The sequence below is a fragment of the Osmerus mordax genome, chromosome 7 (assembly GCF_038355195.1).
Source record: "Osmerus mordax isolate fOsmMor3 chromosome 7, fOsmMor3.pri, whole genome shotgun sequence".
Classification (NCBI taxonomy): Eukaryota; Metazoa; Chordata; class Actinopteri; order Osmeriformes; family Osmeridae; genus Osmerus; species Osmerus mordax.
The window spans coordinates 13,055,655-13,072,616 of NC_090056.1; the positions used below are offsets into that span (position 1 = coordinate 13,055,655).

The 16,962-nt window shown below is 41.9% G+C and overlaps 4 protein-coding genes across 5 annotated transcripts in view; 2 read left to right on the plus strand and 2 right to left on the minus strand.

Moving 5' to 3' along the window:
* The window catches only part of LOC136945804 (membrane-associated guanylate kinase, WW and PDZ domain-containing protein 3), a 32,203-nt gene extending 25,162 nt beyond the window's left edge, over positions 1–7,041 (minus strand). The window contains exon 1 of one of the 2 annotated variants that reach the window (XM_067239866.1): positions 6,742–7,041. The gene's annotated coding sequence lies outside the window, so the exon portion shown is untranslated. Of the gene's footprint in view, positions 1–6,728 lie in introns of both variants that reach the window. The other variant, XM_067239867.1, reaches the window with a different exon arrangement.
* Positions 7,042–8,036: 995 nt separating this feature from the next.
* gpkow (G patch domain and KOW motifs) lies at positions 8,037–12,404 on the plus strand. Its single transcript, XM_067239773.1, has 11 exons — positions 8,037–8,290; positions 8,467–8,633; positions 8,793–8,932; positions 9,459–9,565; positions 10,153–10,357; positions 10,494–10,626; positions 11,018–11,195; positions 11,384–11,504; positions 11,731–11,800; positions 11,929–12,014; positions 12,124–12,404. Exons 1-11 carry the CDS (start codon positions 8,109–8,111, stop codon positions 12,250–12,252), a joined length of 1,518 nt encoding a protein of 505 aa, XP_067095874.1. The 5' UTR covers positions 8,037–8,108; the 3' UTR covers positions 12,253–12,404.
* On the minus strand, positions 12,396–14,020 carry pqbp1 (polyglutamine binding protein 1). The gene is made up of 6 exons (XM_067239775.1): positions 13,802–14,020; positions 13,591–13,702; positions 13,368–13,468; positions 13,051–13,221; positions 12,887–12,944; positions 12,396–12,783 (listed from the first exon to the last, which is right to left on the minus strand). The coding sequence occupies exons 1-6, from the start codon at positions 13,866–13,868 to the stop codon at positions 12,633–12,635; spliced, it is 660 nt and encodes a 219-aa protein (XP_067095876.1). The 5' UTR covers positions 13,869–14,020; the 3' UTR covers positions 12,396–12,632.
* A 302-nt stretch (positions 14,021–14,322) lies between these two features.
* On the plus strand, positions 14,323–16,356 carry timm17b (translocase of inner mitochondrial membrane 17 homolog B (yeast)). The gene is made up of 6 exons (XM_067240362.1): positions 14,323–14,351; positions 14,755–14,854; positions 14,951–15,014; positions 15,147–15,275; positions 15,415–15,525; positions 15,609–16,356. The coding sequence occupies exons 1-6, from the start codon at positions 14,326–14,328 to the stop codon at positions 15,695–15,697; spliced, it is 519 nt and encodes a 172-aa protein (XP_067096463.1). The 5' UTR covers positions 14,323–14,325; the 3' UTR covers positions 15,698–16,356.
* Positions 16,357–16,962: the final 606 nt, after the last annotated feature.

Genomic DNA, 16,962 nt, shown 5'->3' on the forward strand with positions numbered 1-16,962 from the left:
TAGTAACGTCAGTGACTGTGGCTAGCAAATTAGCCACCGTTAGCTTCACTTTTCACCACAAAAACGCAATTTCTACTTAAACCATGCAACGGAACGTAAATAAAAATACAACCAACGCAATCGCTAACAAGACGAAACTTTTGACACCGACGTTGTGTATGTAGTCAAAATATTGACTGATCCTTACGGGGGCGAAAATAAACAATAATAAATAATATACATGTGAGAGAACAAAGGTTGTGCCCTTGCCGAAGGCAAAGCACACCCGATAACACTATCATAAAGATACAATGACATCAACAACATTTTATTAAATGTATCATTATTTGTATCCATATCCTTCAATAGCAAGTGGCAACATAGTTATCCCTGTCTCTGGCAGTAGCTCCAACATTATGTGTGATTGTGATTTGAGGACCGAAGGGCAGGGGGAGCGAGTGCAGCAGGGGTTCCCCTCAGGCCCAAACGACCCTGCCATCTCCCAGCCACCTCCCCAACCACCTCCCCAGCCACCTCTCAAACCACCGAGCCATCTCCCCAACCACTTCCTCAGCCAACCAGCCAGCCATGTCCCCAGCCACCCAGCCATATCTCCAGCCACTAGCCCAACCACCGTCCCAGCAGGCCTAACGAGGCTGTTTAAAACAGCGTAAGGAGGACACAGCTAATTTCTTCCACTCGACTGACGGAGCACTTGATGGGTCATGTATCCTCCTCTGTCTTTTCTTCCCTGGTGGCTTCACAGCTGACAGAGGAAGAGGGTCTCTGGTTTACTGGGAGCAGCGACTGACAGATGGAGAGGGGGGAGGGAGGGGAAAATGTGAGGAGGAAGCAGAGGGAGAGACAGTGGGAGAGAGACAGGTGTAGACTGGAAGAAAACGAGGGGTAGAAAGAGACAAAGAAAAGGAGATAAGGAGGGAGGTTGCGGAGGGTGAGAGATGGAGTACACAGCCTGGGGTTGGCAGTGGAGTTGCCAGTTTGACCTTGCAGGGCTCCAGCCTCCAGCTCATGCGACATGAGTCAGTGCCTGTAACAGCCAGTCTGTCTAAACACTGGAGATTCCATCATGTTATCCAAACACAAGTACGTTGGTGCTTGCTGCATCGTCAGTCTTTTGCAGCTACTAGGTCTACCTCCTGAAATTCATCAATTTCCTCACATAAACGTTGACATCTCATTTAAACGTAAACAACAATCATCCAGCGCATTTTTAGAACATTAATCTCTGAGAAATATAAGAATTTGACACGTGCAGTCTTCATCACACAGAGAGCATTACTGACGGCATTGAGTTGTATAATATTACAATAAGCTTCCAGGCAAATAGTCTTAAGAATTTGTCTTCTGAGAATCACATCTATAGATGCTTAAAATGCTATAAATACACCAGCTGTTTTGACCCTGTGGTATTATCCCTTCCTGTTCTCCTAAGTTATGTGGCTTTGGCTGTGGTCTAAATGCAACAGACAGCCCACTGTGGAGATCATGGCTGTGTTCCTGATCACATGTGTCTTTTCATGAGCAGTGGTCTGCTGGGTCTGCCGAGGCTGGGACTCCAGCAGTATGTGTGGATGTATGCAAACAAGCATGCACACGTACACACTGACACGTTGAACAAGTGAGACATGGCCTTTTCTAGCCACCACATTTTAACGGCCCCTGTGCTTCAACTGGTTGCATAAATATGTTTTTGTTTTGTTCTTTTCAGTTATGTGGCAAAACAAGATCTGCTAAAGCCCACCTCAGCAACTTGAGAAAATCCAAACCGATGCAAACGTAAGAAAGCGTAAGAAAATACCCTGTCTAAGGCTCGTATTACAAATTCATAACGAGCACTTCTGATTGCAAAGGAAGCACGTGGACGAGGAGAACACCACACCAATTCAAGAATATCTAACCCTATAAAAAGCCTGTATTGAAATCGCTGACCTTGGGTCGGGAAAGAGCTGACCAACACATATCCTGTTTCACAGACTTCCTCTGTCCCAGCGATCTGTTTAGTCTCTCCACCTTGCCATCCTGGCTTTCCAGCGTTATTTCATACCTGCGCAATCTGACAAGAGGAGAAGCACCACACACTCCCTTGAAAAGCTAATCTTAGAGGTCAATATTTATTTCCACGCACCATTCTTTTATTTCCAGCTGATGCTGGAAGCCACGTAGTGAGGGAGAGCAGGGGAAGTAAACAGCTGAGACATTCTGTCTTTATTTCTCTTTGGAGCATGATGCCCTTTAGCTCCTAGCAACATTCATGCATATGCTTGTTTTCTGGATACTGAACCACCACATGATGCTTTTGATCGGTTTTCTGCCATATCACAAATCTAACACTTGAAAGAATTTCATTCTAAAATTAAACCAAACACACTCAACATCCTCCTCATCCCCATGACTCTTTAATTGTCATTGTACAGAGATAAGCAACTAACTTCCCAGGAGAAAACAGTGTAATATGTCATGATTATCCCACATAAGAAAGAACTTCACAGATAGTCTATGGTATATACGCAATATCTACATTTAACATCAAATTGTTCACACAATATTTTCAGGTTAGACCTCCAGGGTGATCATTTATTCAAAACACAAATGACACACTACAACGTCTTGTGGTACAGTTCAATAATTCAAAGTCAAGATAAAACATGGGGCACAAGATTGTGTTTGACATTGGAGGGCACTAATCTTCAAAGACATTCAAGAAATGGGATGTAAGCAAAAACGCAGCAATTAGGACAGTGTGTAATTGTATTCTGCAGATAAGCGTCTCCTGCAGGGCAGTGGAATAATGGTGGGGCTGGACAGATTCATCAGAAGAGAAAGAGACCAAGGGACAGCAGTTAGCCAAGCACCATTTAAATCAGCACATGTTCAACAAGGAAAAAACATCACAACTTCTAGGCTGCCTGTCGCTATATCTAACATTAGCATGAGGCTGGTGTCCCCTCCTGTGTGGCTAGCTCACTCCCAGCTCTGCTGGTGTACCTAGAGCATGTCCTACTCAGACTGCATGGTGTCAGGTCTGCTGAGTATCTGAGTGTTCCTCTTGTCAATCAAGCTGCCGTCTCTCATCCACATCACTGTGCCCTCACTGGTGTGGAGCTCTCTTTGACATGATCAGTTCTGACCACAGCAACTTTACTATGGCCTTGTGAGGAAGGGAAACTTCCTCAAACTCCATGCAATTGAAACGACACACGTTGCACTATGCCTGTTAAGTAACACAAACTCAAACAGATGAGATTACGACGATCTGCTCTGTTTTGAATACTTTTCAGGGTTAGTTGCTTGAACAGCTAGTCTGTTTCAATACTTTAACAGTCAATCTGATATTTCATAAGCTCAGGTGCATCCTAGTAAGTGAATTGGCTGACTGTATCAGTCACAGTATCTATGCAAAAAGCCATGACATGGATCAGAGAGATAATACCATGAGCCCAGCCATACCACATATTCCCCCTGGGCTCTGAGCCTGTCCCTCTATTCTAACCTGTATTAGACTCAGTTCTAAATCTCACACCATCCTGCACTGAGTTGTGCTGGAGGTCAGCCAAACAAAGCATCTGAAATAATAATTGACCTAAAATTCTTTGTAAACAGACAGAAAATGCAAATGAGGGTTCTCCTAGTGCTCATTGTTTCACCTTTTTCAGAAGATTTCTTATGAACTCTGCCTCTGAATATTTACACAAAATGCTCAACGATTGCACGGTGTGTTCAAACTCCCCGTTGCTCACTCACTTTTAAATCTAGGGCACGGGAGTGCTCAACACACAACAGACCGCAGTGGCAGATTTAAAAATGAAAGATTAAATGCTTGTTGGATGAAAAACACAAAATAACTCCCTGTCATACCCACGCTATGAGGCAGGGAGGTACATGCACAAACACACACAACCTGTGGCACACTTAAATCCATTGTACGATGCAATTCTGAGCATGCCGATCTGCCATTGAAATTCAATCAAAAATCTGTTCATCCATAAATCCATAGAAATGTACGCAACACTTCTTATACAAGCCTTTTGTGACCTGCTGACAATGTCAGACGGAGTATAACGCTGGAGAGGAAAGAGATATGACCCCAAAACAAGATGCACACGTACACACACACAAAGCTGCCGTATCGCCATCTTACTGAAGCCAATATTCAATCGTTAAGTTCAATCTCAGAGGAACAAGGTCATACAGGAGACAGGAAGACAGTGTTGTTTTGTTCAGCAACTCAGTACTACTCTACTTTTTTGAGTGAAGCAACAACAGTTTAACAGTCTGTCAGGAAGCAAGAAAGACTCTTTACACTGAGACCAGACAGCTCTCATCAGGCAGAGATAACAGTTTAATTAAAAGAGTCAGAGAGGCATTTTAGCTCCTTAACAAGGATAATGGATGTGAACAGTCAGTGAGAAGTGAGGAGATAACTGAGAGGAAATGAGAAAGACAGAAGGGATTGTGGAACGACAGAGAGAAAAACAAAGCAGTTTGAAGGAGAAGGAGTGCTGAGATAAGAGTTGTGTGTCTGTTTAACCTGTGTGTTTTGTGAGGTCACATAGTGGTAACCCGATCATGAGTTAGTGTGTGTACGTGTGGTGAGTGTGTCTGTGTTAGTTTGTGTGTGTTTTTGTGTATGGGATACTGCTGATTCAGTAGGGATGGATGAAGGTGACCCTGGCTCGCTCCCACCGGCTGCATCACCACCTGATATTGATCCCAGTTTTCCAACTCAGTTCTGACTCAAGGATAGCATGCTCTTCAGAGCCTTCTTGACATTTTTGAAATATTGCTGTGCAACTGTTATTTCACACGTTGTTATTGATTAATCATTACATTGATTGGCAGAATCTATTTTAGATGTATTCATCTGCTCACTTAGCGAACACTCAGAACACTATTACGAGTATTTAATATAAATAATTTAAATGAATTATATTATTTAATATTTAAAATATTTAAAATCCTAAAATGTATATGCTAGTTATTTGTCAAATGTATTGCCCAGACCAGACATGGGCTGCAATCCTAATGATGACTTAGAATACATGGGGCTACAACCAGAGAATTCTAATGCAAGAGCCGAGAGCAAAGGTTTAGTCCACAGATGGGGGAGTGTCTGTGTAGTCCTGCCCTGTCAAGGGTAAACTGCCGCACACACACCCCCTCCCCCTAACCACACCTTAAAATGTCCACATGAATATGCATGAATGTGAAGGACACAATGTGTACATAATTAGAGAATCAACAACTCCCTGGTGACATGCATTATAATTACAGGAGAGGATTTTCTTCATCCTATTTTCACATTAGCAAGAAAACAGTAAATGGATACGTTACATTTCCATTTTGATTGGATTCATTCTGAAGGATGGAAACTTGACAGTAGGGAAATTGCACACAAGTACTTAAAAAATCCCAGTCCCAAATAGGTCAACCCTGGGGGTGTAGTAGGTGACAAGCTGGGGATCCAGAAACACCTGCAGGGACCCAGGAAAATACTAACATGTGCAAGTCTTAAAGCAGACATCTCTAATAGCACCACATGTCTCTCCTCTTCCACTTAATTAATGATTCATAATAACAGTATAACCTTGACTGCTCTCAGAGCCCAGAGCAACGTACACTTTAAAGTCAGGGTCACACATCCATCACTTCAAAACAAGCTCCTTTACACTAGCAGGGACACACCCTGCAAACACACACTGACAGGAAGATTTGTGCACACCCACACACAAAACCATATACTGTTTACCTACTTTTACCAGACCCTTATCCTGATTCCTTATATGATAATATAGAAAAGAGCAAAGAAGTTTCTAAGAACACACACACACACACTCATGGTGCACAGTTTGTGTGATGCCAAGTGGTCTGAATAAAGTCTTGAATTAGGCAAACATTTGTCATTTACAAATGGTTTGACCATTCCATAGTTTGACAGACATGACAATTAAACAAGGAATGATAACCTTGGGATGTTTGCATTAAGGTGAGTTTTAGGGAAGTAATACAAACCAATCTATAATAACTGAACAATTAGTGAAGAAAACTACAATTTCATCATAACAAACACAACTTCATGACCTAAAACTTGCAGGTGAACTCTTATCAGTGATGGATCTTTATCAGCATCATCCCCTCCCTCATTCTGTCTCACAAGCATACTCTCACACACGTATTCACACGGTCGCAATATTTTAGGAAACATACTGACCTGCCTTGTCGCTGACATACACACATTCTTTTCAAGCAGTTCAGCCTTTCAAAGAGAAGCCGTTTAAACGCGTCTATATACATTGACCCGAATAAAATATTTCTAAATTGCTGCGAGATAACTTAAACTCTCGTTTTTAAATGGCCTGAGTATTGTATTTCTAGCTATTTTAATAAAGCCAATTTACTGACAACAAAGCGTAATAGTCTACTTCATGTAGGGAAACTCCGAAGCGATGTGCACGCCAGAGGAGTATTTGGACTCTGTAGTGGCGAGGATGCTCTACTCTATATCTAAGCACGAGACCCGTGATGATCAGGGGGCGAAAAAAACAGTAGGGCAAAAGAACAGCAAATCTGACAGCGTTTGCATTACAAATTCAGAGCTTTTAAAACTTAGCGTATAGACCACAGATAAGCAGAATAAATAAGTTAAAACTTCTGATACGATGTGTAGGGAATAAGTGATAGGCTAAATGTGGAAAGTAAGGCTCTTGATAACACATTTTACAAATGCTCACCTTCATAGCCTACCTGTTTTCATCTCGGTATTGTCCTTAATTTGAATCTTCTCGAATCGACCATTTTTGTTTACAGAAAATGAAACAGATTGAATATAGGCACTGAAACCCATTGAAAGGAGGCACCCGCGGCGACAGTATTGATTTTAACTGGCAGTGTCATTGAACTGCAGATGCTGTGTTTAGACGGTTCGCAAGTGCAATAGTCATACCTTGGGGTGGCCGCACAATGACTGTGCAAGACTTCAGAATTTAGAATAATTAGACTATTGCCTTGTTCTTTCTAACAAAAGCTGTAAAGAAATAAGGCGAATGAGTGTCTGGAAAGGTGCATGAAAGGAGGAAGTGAACACAATGGAAAAGAACCGCCCCCTGTGAAGTCGCCTCTTTCAAAACACCTGCCGCGTGTTGGTGCGCTATTCCTACACCCGAGGAATTATGGCCCAAATCTTGGCAAACTTTCTTAGCAGCATAAACGCACGGGGTCCTCGCTGAAACCCGTTCTAATTTCCGTTAAATCAACAGTTTCCAAAAATAAATAATGCCTACAACTTGTTTTAAGACTTTTTTTTATTTATTTAGGGCCTAGGGACTATAATAAAACAATCTAAAACAGCACAATAAAAATAAAATAATGCCTGCCCCACTCAGTTTGACCTGTGATTAGAATGTAGGCTAATTGCAAAAAAGGTTAAGGCGTTCCAGTGCTGCCCAAACACCTGAACAAATTTAACTGAATCAAAAGGCATGGGATGAAAATCAAATGGCAATCACATTTCATTTCGTGCATAAACTACGACAGATTAGATCTACATTTCTAAACAAAAGTTTGTTGGATTATGCCCACTATCAGGGCTGGTCCGAACGAATAAACAACTAAACATTTGTTTAGGGCCCCGCAATTGCCCCCCCCCCCCCCCCCCCCCTACTACTACTTTACAACAGAGACAGAGCCTTTTTCATTGGCTCTGCTTTAGAAAGGGGCCAATTAATGCATATTCTGAAAATACCGCTGAAGTTCGTCATGTGTAGACTGGACGTCATTAAATAAACCGATTGAAACGTGACATTGGGTAAATTCAACTTCATTCAACGCCGGCGGCGCCAACAGCCGGCTGCAGCCGGATGACTAGTTGAAGCTGAGAATGCCATTGGCTGCTTCAAGTCAGCCGGGCTACAGGCGGCTGCAGGCGACGCTGGCGCTGCAGGAAGTCGAACACACCTATTTATTTTGAAGGTTTCTCAACGCGAGATTGTCGTTTATAATTTGCTGCCCACTGGGAAACTGAGTTTCTTGCATGGGAAAGCTGGCTCTCTCCTCCTCCAGAAAACTACAGAAACCAAAACTTGCTTTCTCTCCGCTGTTTTCGCAAAACAAACATGGCGTCTTGCAGGGACGAAGACAACGTCGGCATCTCCCAGGACCAAGAAGAAAAGAAAGCAGCAGCGGTATCTTTTGGTTTTAACAAAACTGTTAGCAAATTCAAATCCAGCCGTGAAGGTCCCATCAAAGAAGATGAGCGAGATTATTTAACCGGAGTTGATGGGAAAGAATTGCTCAGGTATGCGATCCAGTTAGGCTAACCAAGTTAGCATTTGCTACTATTCAGCAGCAATTTTATGCTACAACTGTAGTGGGTCTGTTGTAGTCTGTAAGAAATGTATAGTCTCGTTAATGTGGCTAGCCAACTTAAGTCCGTTGTCTACACGTTTTCTGTCTGTTTATGTGTCGGCACAGTACCAAGCCTCAGAAGAAACCAAAAGAGCTCATTATCCCCCTGATACAGAAGAACCGATGGTGCAGGCCGGATAGAGGGGCTGATGGAGACGAAACTAAACCTCAGACGAATGTTTCCCAGGAATCGAATTCGGTGGAATCTCAAGCCATCAAAGAAATTATTGAAGGTGTGTCTGTGTGGCTGTCTAGACAGTGTATGTAGCTCGTCTATGATGAGTGTGTGTATAGCGTGCGTACCACACTGTTCAATTGACCACACAATGTGCACACAAAACATTTATTTTGGGCTAGATTAGAACCCACGTTTAACATCACCTACAATTCAGATTCTCAGAGACAGTTGGAGCAGTGGCAGAATGGCTCACAGGCGGACCCGAACCTCACAATCCCCCTGCTGATGCAAAACCAAGCTCCTCAGGGCTTCGAGGACGGAGACCGGGTAAAGGTGGATCTGCGACCAGAGTCTGTAAGTCTAAAGAGTTGAACAGAGTAATGTTCTGGGCTCACATAGTTAATGCGACATAGGATATCATCAGCCAGATTTTATTGCAGGTGTTTAAAGGTTGGTTAAATGGAGGATTTACAATGTTAAAATGAACATTTGCCACATTGTAGAGGTATCAGTAAGACTAAAACATTACTGTAATAAAGGGCTGACATCTGATTATACCCACCAACCAAGTTGTGCATTCCTTGGAGAAATCAGTTTTTCCCATTGTACAAGATGGCCCTCTCTTTCCCTTGCCCCAGATAAAGCAGAGTCACAACTTGTTCTCCCTCTTAGAAGACCACCAGACTTCTCATCACTGCCATATTTTTTCAACAAACATGGACTGTGTACAAGTTGTATGGATAACTTACACGGACCAAACATAAAATGATGCTTCTAGTAGCAGGCTTGTTTTCTATGTGCCAGAATTGTTTTGCAGTTCATAAGGCACAATATGTGTGACTTTACTCTCTGCTAATAGAATGTGTCGCTGATGTGTTAGTCCACAGAGGCAGACTATGATAGTGTTCCTGTTGAGGCATATGGACTAGCCATGCTGAAGGGGATGGGGTGGAAGGCAGGAGAAGGCATTGGAAGGACATTTAAACAGTGAGTACTCTCTCCCCCTTGTGGTTCTTACTTTCTTTCTTTCTCACAGCATTCCAAAAAACTTGTCGCTGTCTCATTCATCTTTGGAATTGTAATTGACTACTTGAGTCATAGTGACACATGGCTGGCATTAATGTATCTTTTGTATAAATGTTTTGTTTATTAATATACATGTTGTTTATAAATGTTTGTGACATATGATTTTAGTTTTGTGGATTTGACACATTTACAAATCTACAATGACCTTAAAATATACAGATTACAGAAATGTCAGTAATAACATTATATTATTTTTTCTTTCTTTTTTTCCTCTAAAAGTGCAATAAAAAACAAATGATAGCAATAATACCGTGTTACTGCGACAGGCTCTCTTTTGTTAATTTTTCTTGCTTTCAGCCATCTTTTGGCTCTGAATTTGGAAGTCTAGTAATGTTGGGTTCTATATTTATCCTCTCACACCACATCCTCCCTCTCTCATGTCCTGCTTATTGATTGGATGCTGTCCCCTCCCCTTTAAGAGATGTGAAGCCTATAGAGTATCTCTCATGTCTTGCTTATTGATTGGATGCTGTCCCCTCCCCTTAAAGAGATGTAAAGCCTATTGAGAACCAGCTGCGACCCAAGGGTCTGGGTCTGGGGGCAGACCGCTCTGCTGTGAAAGACCTGGAACCCAGTGGGCCCCGACGGCCCCCCAAACCAGGCGAGGAGCAGGGGAAAGAAGAGACCCTTGTACTGGGGCCTGGAGGCTTTGTGTTGGTAGAGAGCGGAGCACATAAAGACCTGTATGGGAAGGTGAGCTGTGTGGGCCTCTTTGTCTATGTATAGAATCTGTGCTTTTTTCTATGTAGTTAGGATTTAATTGTGTCATTATTTTATTTGTATTGTTACATTTTTTTTTTACACCTGCCTTACTGCACTTCAATTTCAGATAGAAGGAGTAGATCCAGACAATGCACGTGTGGTGGTGAAGCTTGCTATTGGCAGCAAGACTGTCACAATTAGTCAGTATGGACTAAAGCTGGTTGATCGCAAAGAATATGAAAAATACAGCAAAGACCTCAGTAAGTGTTGTAATGCTACTGCAGCATAACCATGCCCCCTCAACATTTCCAAAGAGGGAAGGGCACTGGCTTGTTGTTGAAGGATGTGCTGAGTTGAGCTGGTCTCTCCTTTAGCTCAATGACATTTGAGCCTCTGTGTGGGAAATGGGCCATTTCTACCCAAAACAGTCAAACAGTCACTGCTTTTATTATCAGTAAACAGAGGTTACCTGACTAGATTAGATTCACAATGATCATTTCAGTATACAAAGGCCTGTGTGTAGATCAATTAAATGTATTGCTCTTCTACAACATGTATGGTATGACAAAGAAATTGATACATTACTTAGTAGACACTACAGGAATTGCTGAGGCTGGCACTTTGTAACTCACAATATTGTATATGTAACAGGTCGCCTCAGCAGAGCCCACAAAGAGAAGGAGAAGGAAAAAGAGAGAGAGAAAGAAAAAGAACAGCAGAGGCAGACGGAGAAGGACAGGAAGAGCGATGACAGAGAGGAGACGGGGAAATACAGGGATGAAGGGAAGGATCAAAGGAAAAGAAAACACCAGGAATCAAGTCACAATAGGTATGCACTGCAATATGATCAAACAAAATAGCTGTTGAAGACATAAGTAGCAGCTCACCTCAGCTGAGGTTATGGTATATTTGGTAAGAAAAGATACAGGTATGCTTGGGATTTGTAATGAAATTGAAAAAGTGTTGTTCACTGAAAAGGTTTCCATTATTCACCTTCATTTTTGGGGTCTTTCTCAGAGAAAAGCCTCCTCTGAAGGAAGCACGAAGGCCCCCTGCTGCCCCCTCATGGCTTCAGAGAGACCTGAAAGTACGCTTTGTAGACAAGACCTTCAAGGGGGGCCGGTACTACAACTCAAAGGTACTAACAATGCTGACTGACACCATAGCACTAAAATGTTTTATGCTTCTCAATGATCAGGGTTTTTGGATATGCTAGAATGCATAGGCATAATCTATTGATACCTTTGAAACAACACCTAGTTCTGGACTTGAATTAATGTACATTTATTAAGTCATTTATATGTTGGGGGTTTGGTTTCACAGACCGTTGGTATTATTTAAAATATGACATTATTTTCTTGTAGATGCGAGTGGAGGATGTGTTGACGCCAAACACCTGTGTGTGTCGTACTGAGGAGGGGAGACTCCTGGATGGTGAGGCTCTCATGCTTCCCTAACTGCTGTTACCTTAGAACTCTAACTAGATCCTGTTATTGGATGTAATTTCCATTTTTGTAGTTACTTTCGTGACTTCTCACAGATCTATCATCTGTCTTCCACAGATGTGAAACAGGGAATGTTGGAGACCATCGTGCCAAAGCGTGACTCTGAAGCCATCATGGTTGTACTAGGTGAACAAAAGGGCCAGGTTAGTAAAGGTGGAAATGAAAATGTACTGTATATGTTAGGGTTGATGCACCTGTGTTCATGTTGTCAAAGTCATACTGTTAATACATCTCTCTTCAACTTTGTCTCAGGTGGGCCGTATCCTTCAGAGAGACAGGGACAGGTGCAAGGCCATGGTTCAGCTGGACAGGTATGAGGAGAAGGTCTTTACCCTGGACTATGACTCCATCTGCCACTACCTTGGAGAAGGGGATCATTAAGAACTCCCTGATCCCAAGCCCTCACAACCCCACATCCTCCCCATGTCTGTATAGGCTCCTGGTATATTATGTTATGCTTATGAAATCCTACAAATGACTAATGTAACTTGCTGTATTGTACCTTTTGTAATAAAATCACGTCATGCATATGTCACAAATGTGGTACATTTATTAAGTGAAGACATCTTATTAGAGCATAACACAGGGCAATACAAAAAACCAAGTGATATTTACAAAATATACCGATGAGCATGAAACAGGGATTTCGCATTTATACATTGAAGTCTGCTATAATTACTTTATAAGACAGAAAAAAACGAAGGGGGCAACAATTATCAGATTCCATAGTTTCCTTTTCCCAGAGTTTCCCAGAGCTGTGGTCACTCTTTGGGTGGCTTATGCTCTGCGTTTGCTCTGAGCACAGCTCCAGGGCTAGGGTAGGGCCGCTGCTGGAACAGTGGGCCTGCTGCGGTAGTATCTGCACCAGTCTTGGCCTCATTCCTCTTGGGCAACCCAGTGGACCAGTTCCCTCTGTACAGAAGAAAGGTAACCTCTTAATGAAAGGCAGATAAATTGGTGTTCATTGTAATTGTATCGTCCAAATAACATTACGAAGGTAGGCAAAAACCAAGACCTGGGAGCATCAGAATAAGAACTCGGATCCATGGGGTCCATCTCATCATCCTTCCTCCCTGAAAGACGAATGTTTACCAATGATGATACCGTTTAACTTCACTGAGCATATTTCCAGGCAGGAATGGGAATTTGAGTAGTGTTATGCTTTGGGTAAAAGATTACCTCGTTTGTTCTTGCTGTAGGGGGCAACATCTTCTCTCCTCTGCATCCGTCTGTCTCTCTCCCTTACATCGTCTCTCTCACGCTCCCTCTCTCGGTCTCGTTCCCTCTCTCGCTCCCTCTCTCTATCTGGCTTCTCAAACTGTCTCTCCACTCTGTCATCTCCCCCCTCGGCTGAAAAATAGAATGTCATGTTCAAAGAATTCAACCACTCGTGGAATGAAATGGATTGTGCAGACGGTTGCCTATTCAATGTCAAACAGGACCCAGCCGTGAAACATTCATGGTCAATTTTGCGATTAATATGAAGAGATCCTCACCCCTCAGTTTCTTGGCAGCTTTGGTTATCACAGATGAGGAATCGTTTGGAGACAGCCAGGCAACAAGGTCTGTCTCCACATTCCAGTAGTAAGGTAGACCACTGATGATTACAAAATATACCATATGTGAGGGTGAAACCCTTTTAATCTAAAAAGGTGTCTATTGACTAGAAACAAAGGACAGTCTTTGGTGATGGCGAATGACTGGATGGAGACCACTTACCAAATAGGGTCAAAAACTTTGTACCAGTTGGGAGGCAAATTCTCCACTCTTGTGGCTTCATAATCGACATTGTTGTCATCATAATCCTCAGCAATGATCTCCTCATCCCCCTCTAAAGGAAATATAGTAGACAGAAGGGTCACAAAGTCTGTCGGTAAACGAGTTGAGTATTTTAAGACTGCAGTATCTTAAAGTATTGCTGGCAACTTACCTTGGTCCGAGTGCTTCAGAATCCCTCTCTTGGCGAGGCGAGCGAGTAACGCTGGAGGCAGAGGCATCTTGTCTCTAGTAAGAGAAATTGAATAATCATAGAAAGATACCAATCATTAACGTGACTGATCGGCTTGGGGCGTGTGATAAATATATAACTAGAATTTTAACTTCTTTGTTTGAAACTTCAATCGCCCATACATTCGTTGTGATCAACACAACCACGACAGGAAACGGCAACTACAGCGCACTTTGATTACGTCATTAAGATCTTGGGGTCGGTGGAGTGTTCGAAAGGATCAATGTGAAGCAGAAATGCGCAGTCAAATATCTTATTTCTGTTTTAATTGTGTTTTGTGAATGGGTTTCAGTAATATATACGCGTCATATTTTATACTAAGATTACAAGCTTACATAAAAATAAATTTACCACGCATGTTTTTGTCCCGGGAATTGCAAGCGGTTCATGTTCAAGTTGCGCTTGAACATTTACCGTTGTGGGTCAAAAGCATTAGCGAAACAAACATGGAGGAATATTCCCGGGAACCTTGGTAAAGTGCATTTCTACATATTAGCTGGTTTCAACGAATTCTTACTTTGCTTTATTTATGTATTATTTCGGCAGAGATAATATGGGCATGTTCTCTGTGATAAGTCCGATTTTCATAGAAGAAAGTTAAATCTTTAAATTGAGGTTTGAATTTAGGATGACAGTCGCATGACAGGGAGGTCATGTAGCCTAACCTCTTTATATTTCATAAATTACGATATTGTGATATATCATGTTCAATATGGCATTAATTGGTGTTTATAAGTTTTAATTTTCGTTAATGTGCTTTTACTTAACTCCAGCGTTAACAATTCGATTGTGTACAGTTACTATGTGCATCTTACCTCACATGAAACAACTTTGTCTAACATCTACTATTCCTTCTTATCTTGAACATGGCTTAGCCCCTGGAGGATAGTTGATGATTGTGGAGGAGCATTTACCATGGGAGCCATTGGTGGCGGGGTGTTCCAATCAATCAAGGGGTTTCGCAATGCTCCTGTGGTGAGTTCAGCATTGAGAAGCCAAAGGTTGTTAGCACTCCAAGTATAATAGATAGGTCACATTATTTTAATTTTTGCAAAAAAAATGTCTTCTCAGGGTGTTCGTCACAGATTGAAAGGTAGTGCCAATGCAGTGAGAGTACGTGCGCCACAAATTGGTGGTAGGTACTGAGGTGGCAACTATATGAGATTGAGTTTGGGTGTCTCACAACTATTTGTTGATAACAACAAGAGTCTCCATTCAGCTAATCAACAGAACCATTTATCTGCCTTTTCTTGTTACGCTTTTACAGGTAGTTTCGCAATCTGGGGTGGTCTTTTTTCCACTATTGACTGTGGGCTTGTTCGTCTGAGAGGAAAAGAGGATCCCTGGAACTCTATAACAAGTGGAGCCATGACTGGTGCAGTCCTGGCTGCACGCAGTGAGTGAAATGGGACATCATGGTTTAATATACCATACCTAATATCCTTAATCATCTGAAACCATTCCGTGCTCACAGTCCCAAAAAACGGTTTCCAATCCTGGTTCAGTGGTGCTACATTGCAGCCATATCTCCTCAGGTGGTCCTTTGGCGATGATGGGCTCTGCCATGATGGGGGGCATTCTGCTGGCATTGATAGAAGGCTTTGGCATCCTCCTCACCAGATACACCGCACAGCAGTTTCAGAATCGTAAGTTGCGCACAGTCATAGCATACCACAAAATGCTGTACAGTAAGAACGTTTTAACTGTATCTCTTATGTTTCTGGTCCAGCAAGCCCTTTCATGGAAGACCCCAACCAGCTTCCCCCTAAAGATGGCAGCCAGCAGCAAAGGAGCAAGGGGACTGGCCAGTTTCAGTAGTTTGCTATACCAGGACTCGTAGGCCAAGGGAAGAAAAAGTGGACCCCTAGTCCTTTTCATGGTTTATATTAGCATATATCAAAATTTATCAGGGTCTGAGTTCTGTGAATTCTAGGTTATTGTATGTATGTTTATTTATTTATCTATTTATTTATTTATTTATCTGTAAATGTATGTACATGCATCATGTTTGAATTGATTGTGCTCAGTGAAATTAAGGAAAAGGGGACTGCTTTTGTGAAGTGGTGGAATTGTGGAATTACTGTTGAATTTATGTGATCAACATACATAAGTAAAGGAAACAGGCCTATTGAAAATGTACAAAAATATATATAACCGGATGAAATGTAAGAAATCAAATGAAAATCAGGTCTGTCTTTTTTCATGTATGTGTGCATCTCAAACATTCCATGAGGCAACTTTTCTACCCAATTAATCACATTATAAATTAATGTTTTGTGTGCACAAATCAAGTATTTTCGTTTGGGAAATATTGATGGCCGAAGCTATTCATTAATAACTATAACGTTTTAATATTTTCCACAATCTAGGCACTTTATGGCAAAGAAGCACTTTCAGACATCCTCTCCGTTCACTACTGAATTGAAACGGATGCAAGCGAGACATTTGAACGTTTTTGTAATGCAGAGCTTATTTGAAATGACAAAAATAAAGATTCTAAATTACTTGGAACTACGTTATTTTTCTTCACGTCTCAGATAAAGAAGTCCGACTAAAGCATGATTCTGTATTGGGTACGTAGGCTACTTCTAAATTCACCGTTCAAGCGCTCAACGGATTAACAAATGTAAGCTAGGTGCGACCCCTATACCTCTTCTTGGCCTAGCAGGCTAAATCGATGGGATGCTATCCATGGTACTGGAATACCCGCTCCAGAAGCAACAGGTGGTGGTGTCCCAGTCTCGAAAGAAGAAGCCATGGGTTATATTGATTGATATCGTAGAATCTTTAAATCATGTTCTCCAGAAGTTTCTCTTAAATTTCCACTCCACCCTTCCCTTTAATAGATTTCAGAACGGTCATCCCTTTAAACGGCTCAATTAGTTTAATCCTGAGTTCAAGGCGAACCGAGTGGGTCCCTGCAGTCTTTGGATACATAGGCTATCTTTTTTTAAATTCTTCCAACATTACCTTTGCATTGTCTACCCTTGTGTAGTTTTCGAAATATACATGTTCCTGCAAACATTCTTGCTAACCATTTTAATTGCGAGATTGGGCCATGATGGCACATGGCGCACGTAAAC